The 13,331-nt window shown below is 49.6% G+C and overlaps 1 protein-coding gene across 1 annotated transcript in view; it reads left to right on the top strand.

The window, feature by feature from the left end:
* The window catches only part of NR1I2 (nuclear receptor subfamily 1 group I member 2), a gene marked incomplete at its 5' end in the record, with an annotated part of 31,995 nt that overhangs the window by 14,942 nt on the left and 3,722 nt on the right, over positions 1 to 13,331 (top strand). The window contains 4 exons of the mRNA XM_040265601.1: positions 5,171 to 5,389; positions 8,323 to 8,456; positions 9,642 to 9,829; positions 10,717 to 10,991. Of these exons, the coding sequence (XP_040121535.1) occupies positions 5,171 to 5,389; positions 8,323 to 8,456; positions 9,642 to 9,829; positions 10,717 to 10,991 (816 nt within the window). The remainder of the gene's footprint in view (positions 1 to 5,170; positions 5,390 to 8,322; positions 8,457 to 9,641; positions 9,830 to 10,716; positions 10,992 to 13,331) is intronic.

Genomic DNA, 13,331 nt, shown 5'->3' with positions numbered 1-13,331 from the left:
ATCCTCTTGATGTGTCTCTACTGAGCTTCTGTTGTGACACACGCATTGTGTCATAATTGTCACACCCCTTCTTAGGAAGGGCACTCATGCCAGTGGCTGAGGGACTGCCACCTGTCTCCTGCTCCAAAACTGCTAGTTTATGTGCAGAATACCCGCCACTGTCTCCGCAGCCCCAAGTTCCGCCATGCCTAATGGCTCCTGAATGAAGCTGAAAACCTCCTCCAATAGCTTCAGTTCAGTTCAGTTTAGTTCATTTCAGTCGCTCAGTCGTGTCTGACTCTTTGCGACCCCATGAACTGCAGCACGCCAGGCCTCCCTGTCCATCACCAACTCCCGGAGTTCACTCAGACTCACGTCCATCGAGTCTGTGATGCCATCCAGCCATCTCATCCTCTGTCGTCCCCTTCTCCTCCTGCCCCCAATCCCTCCCAGCATCAAAGTCTTTTCCAACAAGTCAACTCTCCGCATGAGGTGGCCAAAGTACTGGAGTTTCAGCTTTAACATCATTCCTTCCAAAGAAATCCCAGGGCTGATCTCCTTCAGAATGGACTGGTTGGATCTCCTTGCAGTCCAAGGGACCCTCAAGAGTCTTCTCCAACACCACAGTTCAAGCACATCAATTCTTCAGCGCTCAGCCTTCTCCATAGTCCAACTCTCACATCCGTACATGACTACTGGAAAAACCACAGCCTTGACTAGACAGACCTTAGTCGGCAAAGTATTATCTTTGCTTTTGAATATGCTATCTAGGTTGGTCATAACCTTTTTTCCAAGGAGTAAGCGTCTTTTAATTTCATGGCTGCAATCACCATCTGCAGTGATTTTGGAGCCCCCAAAAATAAAGTCTGACACTGTTTCCACTGTTTGCCCATCTATTTCCCATGAAGTGATGGGACCGGATGCCATGATCTTCATTTTCTGAATGTTGAGCTTTAAGCCAACTTTTTCACTCTCCTCTTTCACTTTCATCAAGAGGCTTTTTGGTTCCTCTTCACTTTCTGCCATAAGGGTGGTGTCATCTGCATATCTGAGGTTATTGATATTTCTCCCGGCAATCTTGATTCCAGCTTGTGTTTCTTCCAGTCCAGCATTTCTCATGATGTACTCTGCATAGAAGTTAAATAAGCAGGGTGACAATATACAGCCTTGACGCACTCCTTTTCCTATTTGGAACCAGTCTGTTGTTCCATGTCCAGTTCTAACTGTTGCTTCCTGACCTGCATACAGATTTCTCAAGAGGCAGGTCAGGTGGTCTGGTATTCCCATCTCTCTCAGAATTTTCCAGTTTATTGTGATCCACACAGTCAAAGGCTTTGGCATAGTCAATAAAGCAGAAATATATGTTTTTTGGAACTCTCTTGCTTTTTCCATGATCCAGCGGATGTTGCCAATTTGATTTCTGGTTCCTCTGCCTTTTCTAAAACGAGCTTGAATATCAGGAAGTTCACAGTTCACGTATTGCTGAAGCCCGGCTTGGATAATTTTGAGCATTACTTTACTAGCATGTGAGATGAGTGCAATTGTGCGGTAGTTTGAGCATTCCTTGGCACTGCCTTTCTTTGGGATTGGAATAAAAACTGACCTTACTTATAAATTTTTTCCTTCCTGTAAAGCTCTTTGATTTGGGAACACTTTTTACATCTGTGGAGCAGTTAGAGTGTTTCACAGCAGACCCTGGAGTTCTGCCAAAAGAGTGACTTTCAGCTCCTGGAGAATCTGAAAAAAGACCAGCATAACAGAGTATCTGGTGTGTGCAAGATACTCAACACATGTTTGCTGTTGTGATAATTGTTATGATGAATAAATGAGTTATCTTTTGCAAAGGACCTAGAACACTGAGCTTCAATAATTCTTAGTAATGATTTTAGTATCTTTCTGCCTCATCCCTTAAAAAAATTATGTATGTTTATGTGTTTATCTCAGAGAAGGCAATGGCACCCCACTCCAGTACTTTTGCCTGGAAAATCCCATGGACAAGAGGAGCCTGGAAGGCTGCAGTCCATGGGGTCGCTGAGGGTTGGACACGACTGAGCGACTTCACTTTCACCTTTCACTTTCAAGCATTGGAGAAGGAAATGGCCACCCACTCCAGTGTTCTTGCCTGGAGAATCCCAGGGATGGTGGAGCCTGATGGGCTGCCATCTATGTGGTCGCACAGAGTCAGGCAAGACTGAAGTGACTTAGTAGTAGTAGTAGTATACTAGTATGTGTTTATCAAGGTATAACTGACATAAGTTTACACTAGTTTCAGATGTAGAATGTAATAATTTTGTACTTGTACATATTGTGAAATGATCACCACAGTCAGTGCAGTTAATATCCATCACCATCCGTTATTCTCTAGCACTAATCCTGAACCTTAGGTAGCCCCAGGTATCTGTTGAAACCATTTGTCTCCTTTAAAGAGAATGTTTAATATACATTAAACTGCCTGAACAACACAGGGGTTGGGGCACTGATCTGCACAGTCAAAAATCCATTTATAAGTTTTGACTCCCCCACAACTGCATTACTGAGTCTGCTGTTGACCAAAAGACTTACCAATAACAACAGTTGATTAACACATGTTTTGTATGTTATATATATCAGTCTTACAATAAATAGTATCAGTCACAATAATGTAGACTAAAAAAAGAAAATGTTATTAATAAAATCATAAGAGAAAATAAATTTATAGCACTGTACTGTATGGATACTGTAAGTTTCCATCATCTGCTTACAAGATGAATTATTGTACCTACATCATTATGATATAGATGTTATACATATTAATGAAAAGATAATGTGAAAAAGAAATTCATATTTATTTATAGGTATAATGATTCATGCATTGATAAGTAAGAAACAGCAATACGACTGTTTTATGATTGTCTAATGCAAGTGAAAGGGTTGTTTCACAGAGCCTGGACTATAAATGAATCATCATTTGGTTTTTATGGCAAACATATTATTGAAAACACTGTGACATTAAAAAAAAGTACCTATGATGACAGGATACACAATTTTTTCAATTACAAGAGAGGCATATTGTATGGGAATGTAAGCAAAGTTATAAAACAGTGAGAAAACTAACATATTACTGATTTTATATTAACTACCTCTCATCTTATGCCTATGTAAGGAAGACTAATATCTACACATGTTTTATGCATTCAGGAGATACCTTTAATTTTTTCAATATTCCTAAGCTATGTGGTTCATCTTAAGAGTTTTTCAAATTGCCACACATCTCCAAAAATTTTTCCAATACATTTACTGAAAAAAATCTCCCTACAAGTGGACCACCCAATTCAAACTTGTGCTGTTCAAGGATCAACTGCGTTTACATTTAATTATCAATATATTTGCCCTTTCCATCATGCTATTTCAGTTTCTCTTCTCTCTATGGTTGGACTTTTCTTTATTCTTCCATTTTTTCCCTTTCTACAAGCTTTTAAGCTACGCATTCTACTTCCAGACTTTTAGGGGTTGCCTAGAAACCCTATGCAAGAGATGCAGGTTCATTCCCTGAGTTGGGAAGATCCCCTGGAGACAGGAATGGCTACCTACTCCAATATTCTTGCTTGGAGAATTCCACGGACAGAGGAGCCTGGTGAGCTACAGTCTACAGAGTCACAAAGAGTTTGATATGATCGAGCAACTAAAAAACTTCGGGAATCTTAACAGGCACACTTTACTAATTAAAATTATCTTTCTCCTCCCTCAACAATATTGAACCTTAGAAAACTTTCATGGTGATCATCCATCTTCTGACTTACATGTTTTTGCATATTTCAGCTGTGTGTTGCTTTTCTTTTCAACTCCCAAGCATTGTTATCACTGGTTTATATAGCTGTTTGTTCAGATTTTATGGTCAGTTTTTATTCATTTTACAAATCTGATTGGTCAGTTGTTTCACAGGCTTTTTCTCTTTCTTTGATTGTCAGCCTCTTCTACTATTTATTTAAACATTCTTTGCTTGATAATTCAGGCATCTTTGCAGATCTAATCCTGCTGTAAGTTGTTTTCACTGTCTCCTGCTCATGGTGCCATGTTAGCTTTTTATTCATGATTATGAGTTTTTGCTCATATTCCTTGAAAATTACTTGTGTGATTCTTTGTGTCTAGGTGGAAGGTGAGTTCCTCTACGGGGTGAGATGGGGTGGGGGGAGGATTAATTCTGCTTCTGTGGATGTCTAGGAGCACTAACAACCTACAATCAAATTCTTTGTGGCTTTTCTGGACACACAAAGTATATACATTTTTTTTCCTGCAAGCCTGTATGAGGTCAGAATTATAATTCAAAAAAATCAGAAAAATTTTCCACATACCTGGTCAGTTCAAGTTTCCAGTCTATTTTATTTGCAGTTTTCTGAAGGGTCAGGGTCATGGAACAGATTCATTTCTAATTAATTCTTATATGTGAAATGGTCAGCTCTCAACTGTTATGCTGTTAAAAAACAGAAATTTGTATGTTGAAATGTTGTGTGGTGGCCTAGACAGTCTTTGGGGAAGGTCAGTGAATGGGACAGTTCCAGTGTCTGCCCACCCTCCTCTACGCCTACCCCCAAGTAGAACGAAAGTCACACCCTCCAGGTGAAAGTTGCCTGGAGAGGACATCTAGAGTACAGCTCTGTGAATGGGTACGAGCTCTTTCCTCATTTACCCCTCCGCTTGACTGGGACCTGGGGATTCTCTCTCTGCGCCGTGAGCCTGGCTCCTCTCTCTCTCTCCTCATCTGCTCAGCGTTTCCAGTTCTCTCTGGGAGTCTGGGCCACAACACACCTGAGGGGCCAGCTCTTTGGGTCTCCTCAGTTCCAGAACAAGTGTCCTGTCCCACGGACTGCCCCGCGTTCAGGCCTGTGACCAGCTCATGGCCTCCTAATCTAAGTCTATCCAAATATTCATTCTTTGGTCCAACCCAGAGACTCCTTTCTTTTTCCTTCTCATTTCTTCCTCTAACGTTTCTCTCTCCCACGTACTGCGTCCATGTGTTTTACTCCAGGGCCCTATTATTGAACACAAATATCACGGTAACATCTTTCTCTCTAGCTCCAGTCCTCTACCCCTATTTCTTCTATGGAAAGTCAGCTCTTGTGACCACAAAACCAAACATGAGCGATGCATGCTGCGGCTGCCTCAGCACACCCCCGTCCAGGGTTCTCATGCTCTGTGGTGTTCTCACTTCTAGTCCAAGAGGCTCAGAAGCAAAGCTGGAGGTGGGCCGTGAAGAAAAGTGGAACCATGCTGACCTCGTGCACCGTGAAGAAGCTGACTCTGCATCTACAAATCCCATCCTTGGCGCAGATGAGGAAGAAGAGGGTCCCCAGATTTGCCGTGTATGTGGGGACAAGGCCACTGGTTATCACTTCAATGTCATGACATGTGAAGGATGCAAGGGCTTTTTCAGGTAGAGTTACCTATCAACTTTCACTCACCTGCTACCTCTGACAAAATGGGTCACATCTAACTGGGGCTCTGCCACTAGTTCCCTGGGCACCATCTCAGGGCCTCAGCTTCAGAGGCCCAGGTTCAGAGTGTGGGCTGCTGGCCCATCCAAAGGCCTCCTAATTAGTCTCAGGAGAACCATTAACATCTGGGAGGAAAGATCCTCTTCTTCATCTTCTATTTTCCCACTCTACTCAGGAAAGGCCCCTTTCCATTAAGATCTCCCTTCGTTTCTCCATGTGCTCTTGAATAAAATAGCAAATACAGCAAATGAGTCAGTAAAAGAGGAGAAAGAATTTGAAAATCCACAAAATTCAAGAGTTCAAATCACTCTTAAGGAGCAGTGTTAAGTAAAGAATGGCATAAAATAAGCGAAGAATATGACACCCCAGCTCACCTAGAAACAGAGATCCAAAATATTAAGGACTAAAAAGTCCCAGCTCATAGCAAGACAGGCTCGAACAGAAAGGTCACGTTGTTCAGCTGATGAAAGAACAAAGACACTGCTCAGTGCAGGCTCAGACGAAGAGGAAGAGAAGCCGGCCAGGAAAGAAGTGGGGGCCCGGTGTACAGGGCAGCTCCCACTGCAGGGGCACTCGGGCCCCTCGTGCATCCTGAGGACAGCCAGTGACTTGACCTCTGCAGAGTTCCTCCTGATGGCTGGACATTTAAATGGAAATGGACCCCAGCACCAAGGTCCAGCTTGCAGTCCCATCAAAGCTGGGCCGCCAGACAGTTGGGTGTAGGAGAGAACCCACAGTGGCGTGTCCAGGCCAGGAGGAACCCAGTATTGCACTGCAGCAGCCCAGGACCCACCCACCCCCGCCCCGACTCCTGACCAGAGTGAAGAAACCCTGGTTTAGGAGCCGATGGGGTCAAGTTTGAGGTCCCAGGCATTAGGTCAGCTCAGGAAGCCCTCATGCTCCAGGGAGAAATGAACATCCGTGTGGGGCGCTGTCAGCCTGTGCGCAGCTACGAGCAGCAACTCTCCACTCACGGTGCTGAACAACAAGGAGAACATGTCACCTCTCACATCTAGAAGTCTGAGGCCTTCAAGGCGTTGGTGAGCCCAGCAGTCAGCCCTTTTTCCTCTTCTGCCATCAGAGAGTGGCTACCCTGCCTGCTCCACTGAGGGCAGCAAAGTGCCAGGGGTTCAGGCTGGGAACCACAGGGCTCAGCTGAGGAATAGAAAGGCCCCTCTTAACTTCTAAGAGCAAAGAAATCTTTCCCAGAAGACCCTTCATTTCACATCACCTAGACCAGAGCCCCAGCCAGCTCTAGAACTGGTCACTAGCAAAGAGCCCCAGACAGATCTCTGAGCTGGGCATCCACCAATGAGGCCGCACGGAGGAGGAAGGGCGCCTGAGCCAGACCTGGATTCTCCCTGTGGCTCGCTGTAGGGGTCAGAGCTTGGATCCTGGTATCAGGCAGACCTGAATTCAAACTTCAGCCTGTCCTCTACCTTGAGGACAGCAAGTGGTGTCTTCTCACAGACTCCGTTTCCTCATCTGTGCCAGGCAGATGACCAAATGAATTTCGTAGGGTTCTAAGAACTAAGTTTGCAAAGCTCTGCACAGTCTGTAGCCCTGCATCCAATCCACAGTATGGCTGATAAACGTGGGCTCCTTCCCTCAGTCACCAGGGGTCTCTTACCCAGCAGGGGAGGGGATGGGGCCTGAGAAATACGCCCCCTGGCTGTCTGGCCCCCGGCCTTAGGTCTCCCGGATCAGCCCCAAGGGTCCACTCAGTAGCCACACCTGTCCATTCTTCATTTTCCACACTACTGGATCAGAGCCAGAGGCTAGATCCAAAGGAGAATTTGTTTCCATCTATTCAGCTGTGAACAGAGAAGGCAATGGCACCCCACTCCAGTACTCTTGCCTGGAAAATCCCATAGATGGAGGAGCCTGGTGGGCTGCAGTCCGTGGGGTCGCTAAGAGTTGGACACGACTGAGAGACTTCACTTTCACTTTTCACTTTCATGCATTGGAGAAGGAAATGGCAACCCACTCCAGTGTTCTTGCCTGGAGAATCCCAGGGATGGGGGAGCCTGGTGGGCTGCCGTCTATGGGGTCACACAGAGTCGGACACGACTGAAGTGACTTAGCAGCAGCATCATTCAGCTGTGAAAATTCGGGACAGGGGGATAAAGTTAGGGGCCCACTGACTGGGTCTTCTGGTGAAGTGCAGGATGGCTGGGCTGTGGGAGAGGATGTGTGTGTGCTGGGGTCTCTAGAAGGAATGTACCACCTTGTCTCCCATCTGGCGCAGCTGTCTGGGGACACGTGGGTACAGTGCCCAGACACCCCACTATTATGGGGCTCTGAGCCTCTCTGTTCCCCTGCAGCAGTCAGCAAGGTGAAGCTTTTTTCCAGTGAGGTAGAAAGTTTCCCGTAGTGTACGCGTCCTCTGACCTCCCAATCTAGAATGGGGCCTGGGGAAGGCAGGAGGCTTATGTTTCTTACACACCCAGGGCCAGATTTCCTCCAGTCCCCTCTTCCAAGGAGAAATCCAGGAAGAAGCCACCTCCACAGAGACTTGGCCCAGTTCTCCTGGGGTTCCTGGGCGTTAGGAAGAAGAAGGGGAGAGGGTACGGGCCTCAGGGTGCTGAAGCATCCCACGAAGCAGCTCTGGTGCAGGCCCTGAGCAGCATCCACCTCCCATGTGGCTGCTGAGGACCATCTAGTACCCGGCTCCCCTTCTCCAGCAGGCTCGGAGGCCTCTGGGCACCCACAGAAGCCTGAAGAGCCCTGGTCTGTAGCTTTACTATGAACCCCACCCAACTCAGAGGCAAAGGCAGAGCCCACAGAGGGTGTGACCAGTGTCCGTGTCAGGGGCGGACAAGAAGCCAGGGTACACAGCGCGTCCTATCTTCTGCTCTCTGTCCTCTTGCAGGAGGGCCATGAAACGCAACGCCCGGCCCCGGTGCCCCTTCCGGAAGGGCACCTGTGAGATCACCCAGAAGACCCGGCGTCAATGCCAGGCCTGCCGCCTTCGCAAGTGCCTGGAGAGCGGCATGAGGAAAGAGAGTGAGCAAAGGCTGCGGGAGCGGGAATGGGCATGTGAGCCACGGTGTGTGCGAGAGCACCCGTGTGCGCGGGCACACAGGGGCAGACATCAACCTGAGGTCCCGGCCTATCCTCGAGGGACTGGAGAAGTGGAGTGTTACCGCCATTCTCTGTTCTTGGAGGCCTGATTCTCTCTGGCCGGGGTCGTGCCCCACTCTCCCCTCAGTTGCGCTCACATGATTCGTGTTGTGTCCTTCATAATTGTTTTAGCCAAATTAGGGGAGCTGAATTGGGAACGAGAAGCTGGAGACTCATGGTGTGCTTGACCTGCACCTTCTACCAGTGGCCCAGACCTAGCATCCTCAAGGAATTGTGTGCAGCCAGTGACAGAAGGGTTCTCAATTCCCCTGTCCAGCTTTGGTATAATTGTGCTCCCAGGGACTCTGAGATTAAAGAGCATGGGAAAAGGCTGGAAGTTTCCAAGGTGTATTTCTCTCCATCAGTCACAGAGGGACGCGAGACCTTGGGCAACCTTTAAGGGGCCAGGTTCCCTGGGCATTGGCAGAGAGCCTTTCCTGCAGACAAGCTGTGTCTGTTGTCCCCTCCCTACCAGCACCCCCTCCCCCAGAGCTCTGCTCTGCACACACAAGTGGGCTCCAGAAATCCACGGATGACCTTAAAGCCCCGGGCAACATAGGAAGTGGCTGGAGAATATACCTCTTGCTAAGCAGTAGCCCCGCTCTCCGAGACCCAGAGATCTTGGGGGACTCTCGGGAGTCTTAACGGTATCTGATACACCAGAAACAAATAATCAGGTGCATTTATGAAACAACTATGACATAGCAGCAGTATATTAGGCACTTCCCATGCAGTGTCTCATGCTAAGAGCAGTGTGAGGTGAGCACTGTCACTCCAGCTTACCAGGAAGGAAAGAGAGGTGAAGAAGCCCATCAAGGTCACCACTACAAAGTGGCAAAGCCGTCACTGAAGCCTGGTGCCTTAAGATCCAGAAGCTGGAGCAATAACCACTGTTCCACAGAGTTGTCTTGAACCGCACGGTCACAGGCAGCACACCCGTCCTTCCTTGTAAGGGTTTCTCCAGAGGAGCCCAGAGTCTTTAACATTCTGGAAAAGGGCAGGGTTCTTGTCACCAGTCTGTCCCCATCCCCTGCTGCTGCCTGAGTCTGCTCCTGGCTGTCTTTGCAGTGATCATGTCCGATGCAGCTGTGGAGCAGAGACGGGCCTTGATCAGGAGGAAGAAGAGAGAACGGACTGAAACTCAGCCCCCTGGAGCCAAGGGTCTGACTGAAGAGCAGCAGATGATGATCCGGGAGCTGACGACTGCCCAGATGAACACCTTTGACAGCACCTTCATTCATTTCAAGAATTTCCGGGTATGAGGCTTTTGAGATGGCTCCGCTCCTGTGCTTGCTCCTCAGAACCCCAATCTCATTCCCAGGGATTCTCGAAGAGTGGCCCCTGGACTTTCAGGAGCTGCAGCGGCACCTGGGAACTTATTAGAAATGCAGATCCTCAGTTCACCCCTGAATCAGAACGTTTGAGGGCAAGGCCCAGCAGTCTGTGCTATGACAAGACCCCTCAGGTGATTCTAACTCATGCTCAAGTCTGAGACACTCTGCTCTCTCCTTCTACAGCCTGTAGAAATGGAGTCTGAGTCAGCAATGGAGTTACGGACAGCTGAGTTGCACCAGGGTTACTGGCATTCAGGGCTCTATGAGGACGCAGAGGGGGCATGGCATTTGTGCACTGGTTTTACTGATCCGGGAAACTTCAGTGACCTGAGCAATGGTAGCTTGTCTGACCTCAGTGCCCCTTTTCACCTGTGCTCACAGGCATCTCATGACCCACCCAGCTCACAGACCTGGTAGCCAGCGGCCCCCAAAGTCTGTTTTTCCATCTCCAGCTCTCAGATCCTTTTCTGAGTTTCCTGAGTGCAAGTTCAGGGACACTTGGGACACACCCCTCGATGGAGGCCCCCTCACCTTCCACCAAAGCAGGAAGCGAACCCATCTCTGACCAGGCAGGAATGTGAGGGACCGTGAAGTCAGAGACCCACCAAAGAGAAGAGAAGAAACCAGCACTCTGTGGGTGGGGGTGGGGTGGTGGGTGGGGTGGGGGCTGTACACGCCTGCCACTGTGCTTCCTCTCAGGGAGCAGCTGCGGTTGTGTGCGCCTGTCTGGGCAGAGGGAAAATTCCTGTTTGGGAGAATACATATTCTGTCTCTCCTCTCTTCTCTCCCACTTCCGGCTCATGCCCCAGCTGCCAGATGTGCTCAGTAGTGGCCGCCAGAATCCAGAGCCTCTGCAGATTCAGTCCAGGGAAGAAGCCACCAAGTGGAGGAAGATCAGGGAAGAGCTGTGTTCAGTGAAGCTCTCCTTGCAGCTGCGGGGGGAGGACGGCAGCGTCTGGAACTACAAGCCCCCAGCAGACAATGGCGGGAAAGAGATCTTCTCCCTGCTGCCCCACATCGCTGACGTGTCCACCTACATGTTCAAAGGCATCATCAACTTTGCCAAGGTCATCTCCTGTTTCAGGTAGGACACGGGCTGGGTGGACAGTGTGGAAAGGAGCAGGGCGTGGCCAGCAGGTTCAGAGGGTCTGGGATGGATTGCTCTGAATTTGGAGACATTGGTGCCAAAAGACACTCCTTTACCTCTGCCCCCAGGGCACCTGGTCGTGTGGGGGAGTGGAGCCCTCACTGTCTGTGTGGCTCATTAGCTTTCTGACTGCGGCCTGCTGTTTAACCTGTGGCTCAGCTGCCTTATCTGCTGCTGCTAAGTCGCTTCAGTCGTGTCTGACTCTGCGACCCCATAGACGGCAGTCCACCAGGCTCCCCTGTCCTGGGGATTCTCCAGGCAAGAACACTGGAGTGGGTTGCCATTTCCTTCTCCAATGCATGAAAGTGAAAAGTGAAGGTGAAGTTGCTCAGTCGTGTCCAACTCTTAGTGACCCCATGGACTGCAGCCCACCAGGCTCCTCCACCGTAGGATTTTCCAGGCAAGAGTACTGGAGTGGGGTGCCATTGCCTTCTCCGGCCTCATCTGCTAGACTGGGGCTAATGATGCCTGCCTTGCAGGGCTGTTAAGTGAAATAAGAAAACCTCTGAAAGAGCATTCAGCACATACATGTGGATGTTCAGAGTGATGCCCCTTCCCCATTTTCCTGCCAAGGGATGGGAGTCACAAGTTGATAGTTCAAGAGCAGTGGAAGAGTTGGAAGGAAAAGGAAGGAGGCCCACAGAGAGAAGAAGAGGGCTAGGAAGAGATGCTGTGTCGCCAGCAGTGTGCTGCTAGAGAAGGATGAGAAGAAGGACAATCGGCCGGGACTCCCCAGCTAGGCACGTAGGCAACAACCACCGGGCCACTGGGGTGACTGAGAAGCTCTGGGCCCTACTGGTGTGGTGGCAACCACAGCCCCACAATAGGGAGCCTGTCACAGCGTGAGGCAGCACCGGGCGTGTCTTCCCTGGGGTCAGGCCCACCAGGCCGGGCCTGGGCAGGTGGAACTGAATCACACAAGGAGCCCTGACTCCATCTGCTGGCAGAGGGGAGGTTCTTTCCCAGGAGCCCATGGGTTCCCCTGTGGGTGACATGCAGGACTTATTTACTGGAGTGAGGGTTGTCACAGGCTGGAGTGGGGTTCAGATTGTGGCAAAGTAGGTCAAGGGAGCAGGGAGAGGGACTCACTTTCACCCATGGACCCAGTAGATCCCCCTTGACCATCCGATGACCCAGGACTTACCACCAGGGTGGGAGGGCACTCATTTCTTGTGACGGTCAGCTTTGAGCACAACCACTCCAGGAGGCAGGTGTTACTCTCACCTTCATTCCACAGATAGAAAACTGAGCTTCACTGAGGTTAAGGCAGGTGCACAGGATCTCAGTTAATCAGACAGGCCAGCTTTGGAAGCATACAGCCTTCAGAGCTGGCCCCCTGCCAGGTCCTGGTCCTGGGGGGGGACACAGAAGGGAAAGATCAACTCTGTGGCATTTGTGGCTCAACATTGCAGATCTAAAAGAAGAGGCTAAACCCCTGAGGAGACCAAAGCCAGGCACAGGTCCTCCTCAAGAACTCCCTCCTGGGCTTTTAGGTAGAATGCCTCCATTAGTGGGGCGTGGTGGGGGGCTTTCAGGTAGGGAGGGCTTCCCTGGTGGCTCAGACGGTAAAGAATCTACCTGCAATGCGGGTTTGATCCCTGGATTGGGAAGATCCCCTGGAGGAAGGCATGGAAACCCACTCCAGTGTTCTTGCCTGGAGAATCCCCATGGACAGAGGGGCCTGGTGGGCTACAGTCCATGGAGTCGCAGAGTCAGACATGACTGAGTGACTAAGCGCAGCACAGCGTGCGGGTGGGGAAGTCACTGTGCCAGTCTAACACAGGGACTGGAAGCAGCCGCCGTGGCCGGGCCTGCGCTCAGTGCTGGGGGTGGGGTTCAGGGCACTCAGCCTGCCTGGAAGCAGCAGACACAGCTAACTCAAAACAGACAGCAGGAAGCAGACTGCCCTGCTGCGTGGCACTCACGCTGGAGGCACCTGCAGGACTGCACTCCGGAAAGACCTCTAGGAGGCACAGGGACTGCTTGGCCTGGAGGACTAGCAGGATTTACTTAAGTGGAGCTAAAGGGCTTCCCTGGTGCTCAGCAGTAAAGAATCTGCCTACAGTGCAGGAGAGCTGTGTTCGATCCCTGGATCGGGAGGATCCCCCGGAGAAGGGAATGACTACCCACTCCAGTATTCTTACCTGGAGAATTCCATCCACAGAGGAGCCTGGCGGGCTACAGTCTATGGGGTTGCAAAGGAGACATGACTGAGCGACTAACAACACTTCACTTCAAAGGCGTAATCATTCCAAATGGGGAAACCTAGGCAGAAAG

This window comes from Oryx dammah, unplaced genomic scaffold, assembly GCF_014754425.2.
Source record: "Oryx dammah isolate SB20612 unplaced genomic scaffold, SCBI_Odam_1.1 HiC_scaffold_2, whole genome shotgun sequence".
Lineage (NCBI taxonomy): Eukaryota > Metazoa > Chordata > Mammalia > Artiodactyla > Bovidae > Oryx > Oryx dammah.
Note: the sequence above shows the minus strand (reverse complement) of the source record. Positions and strands in the feature narration are given on the sequence as shown.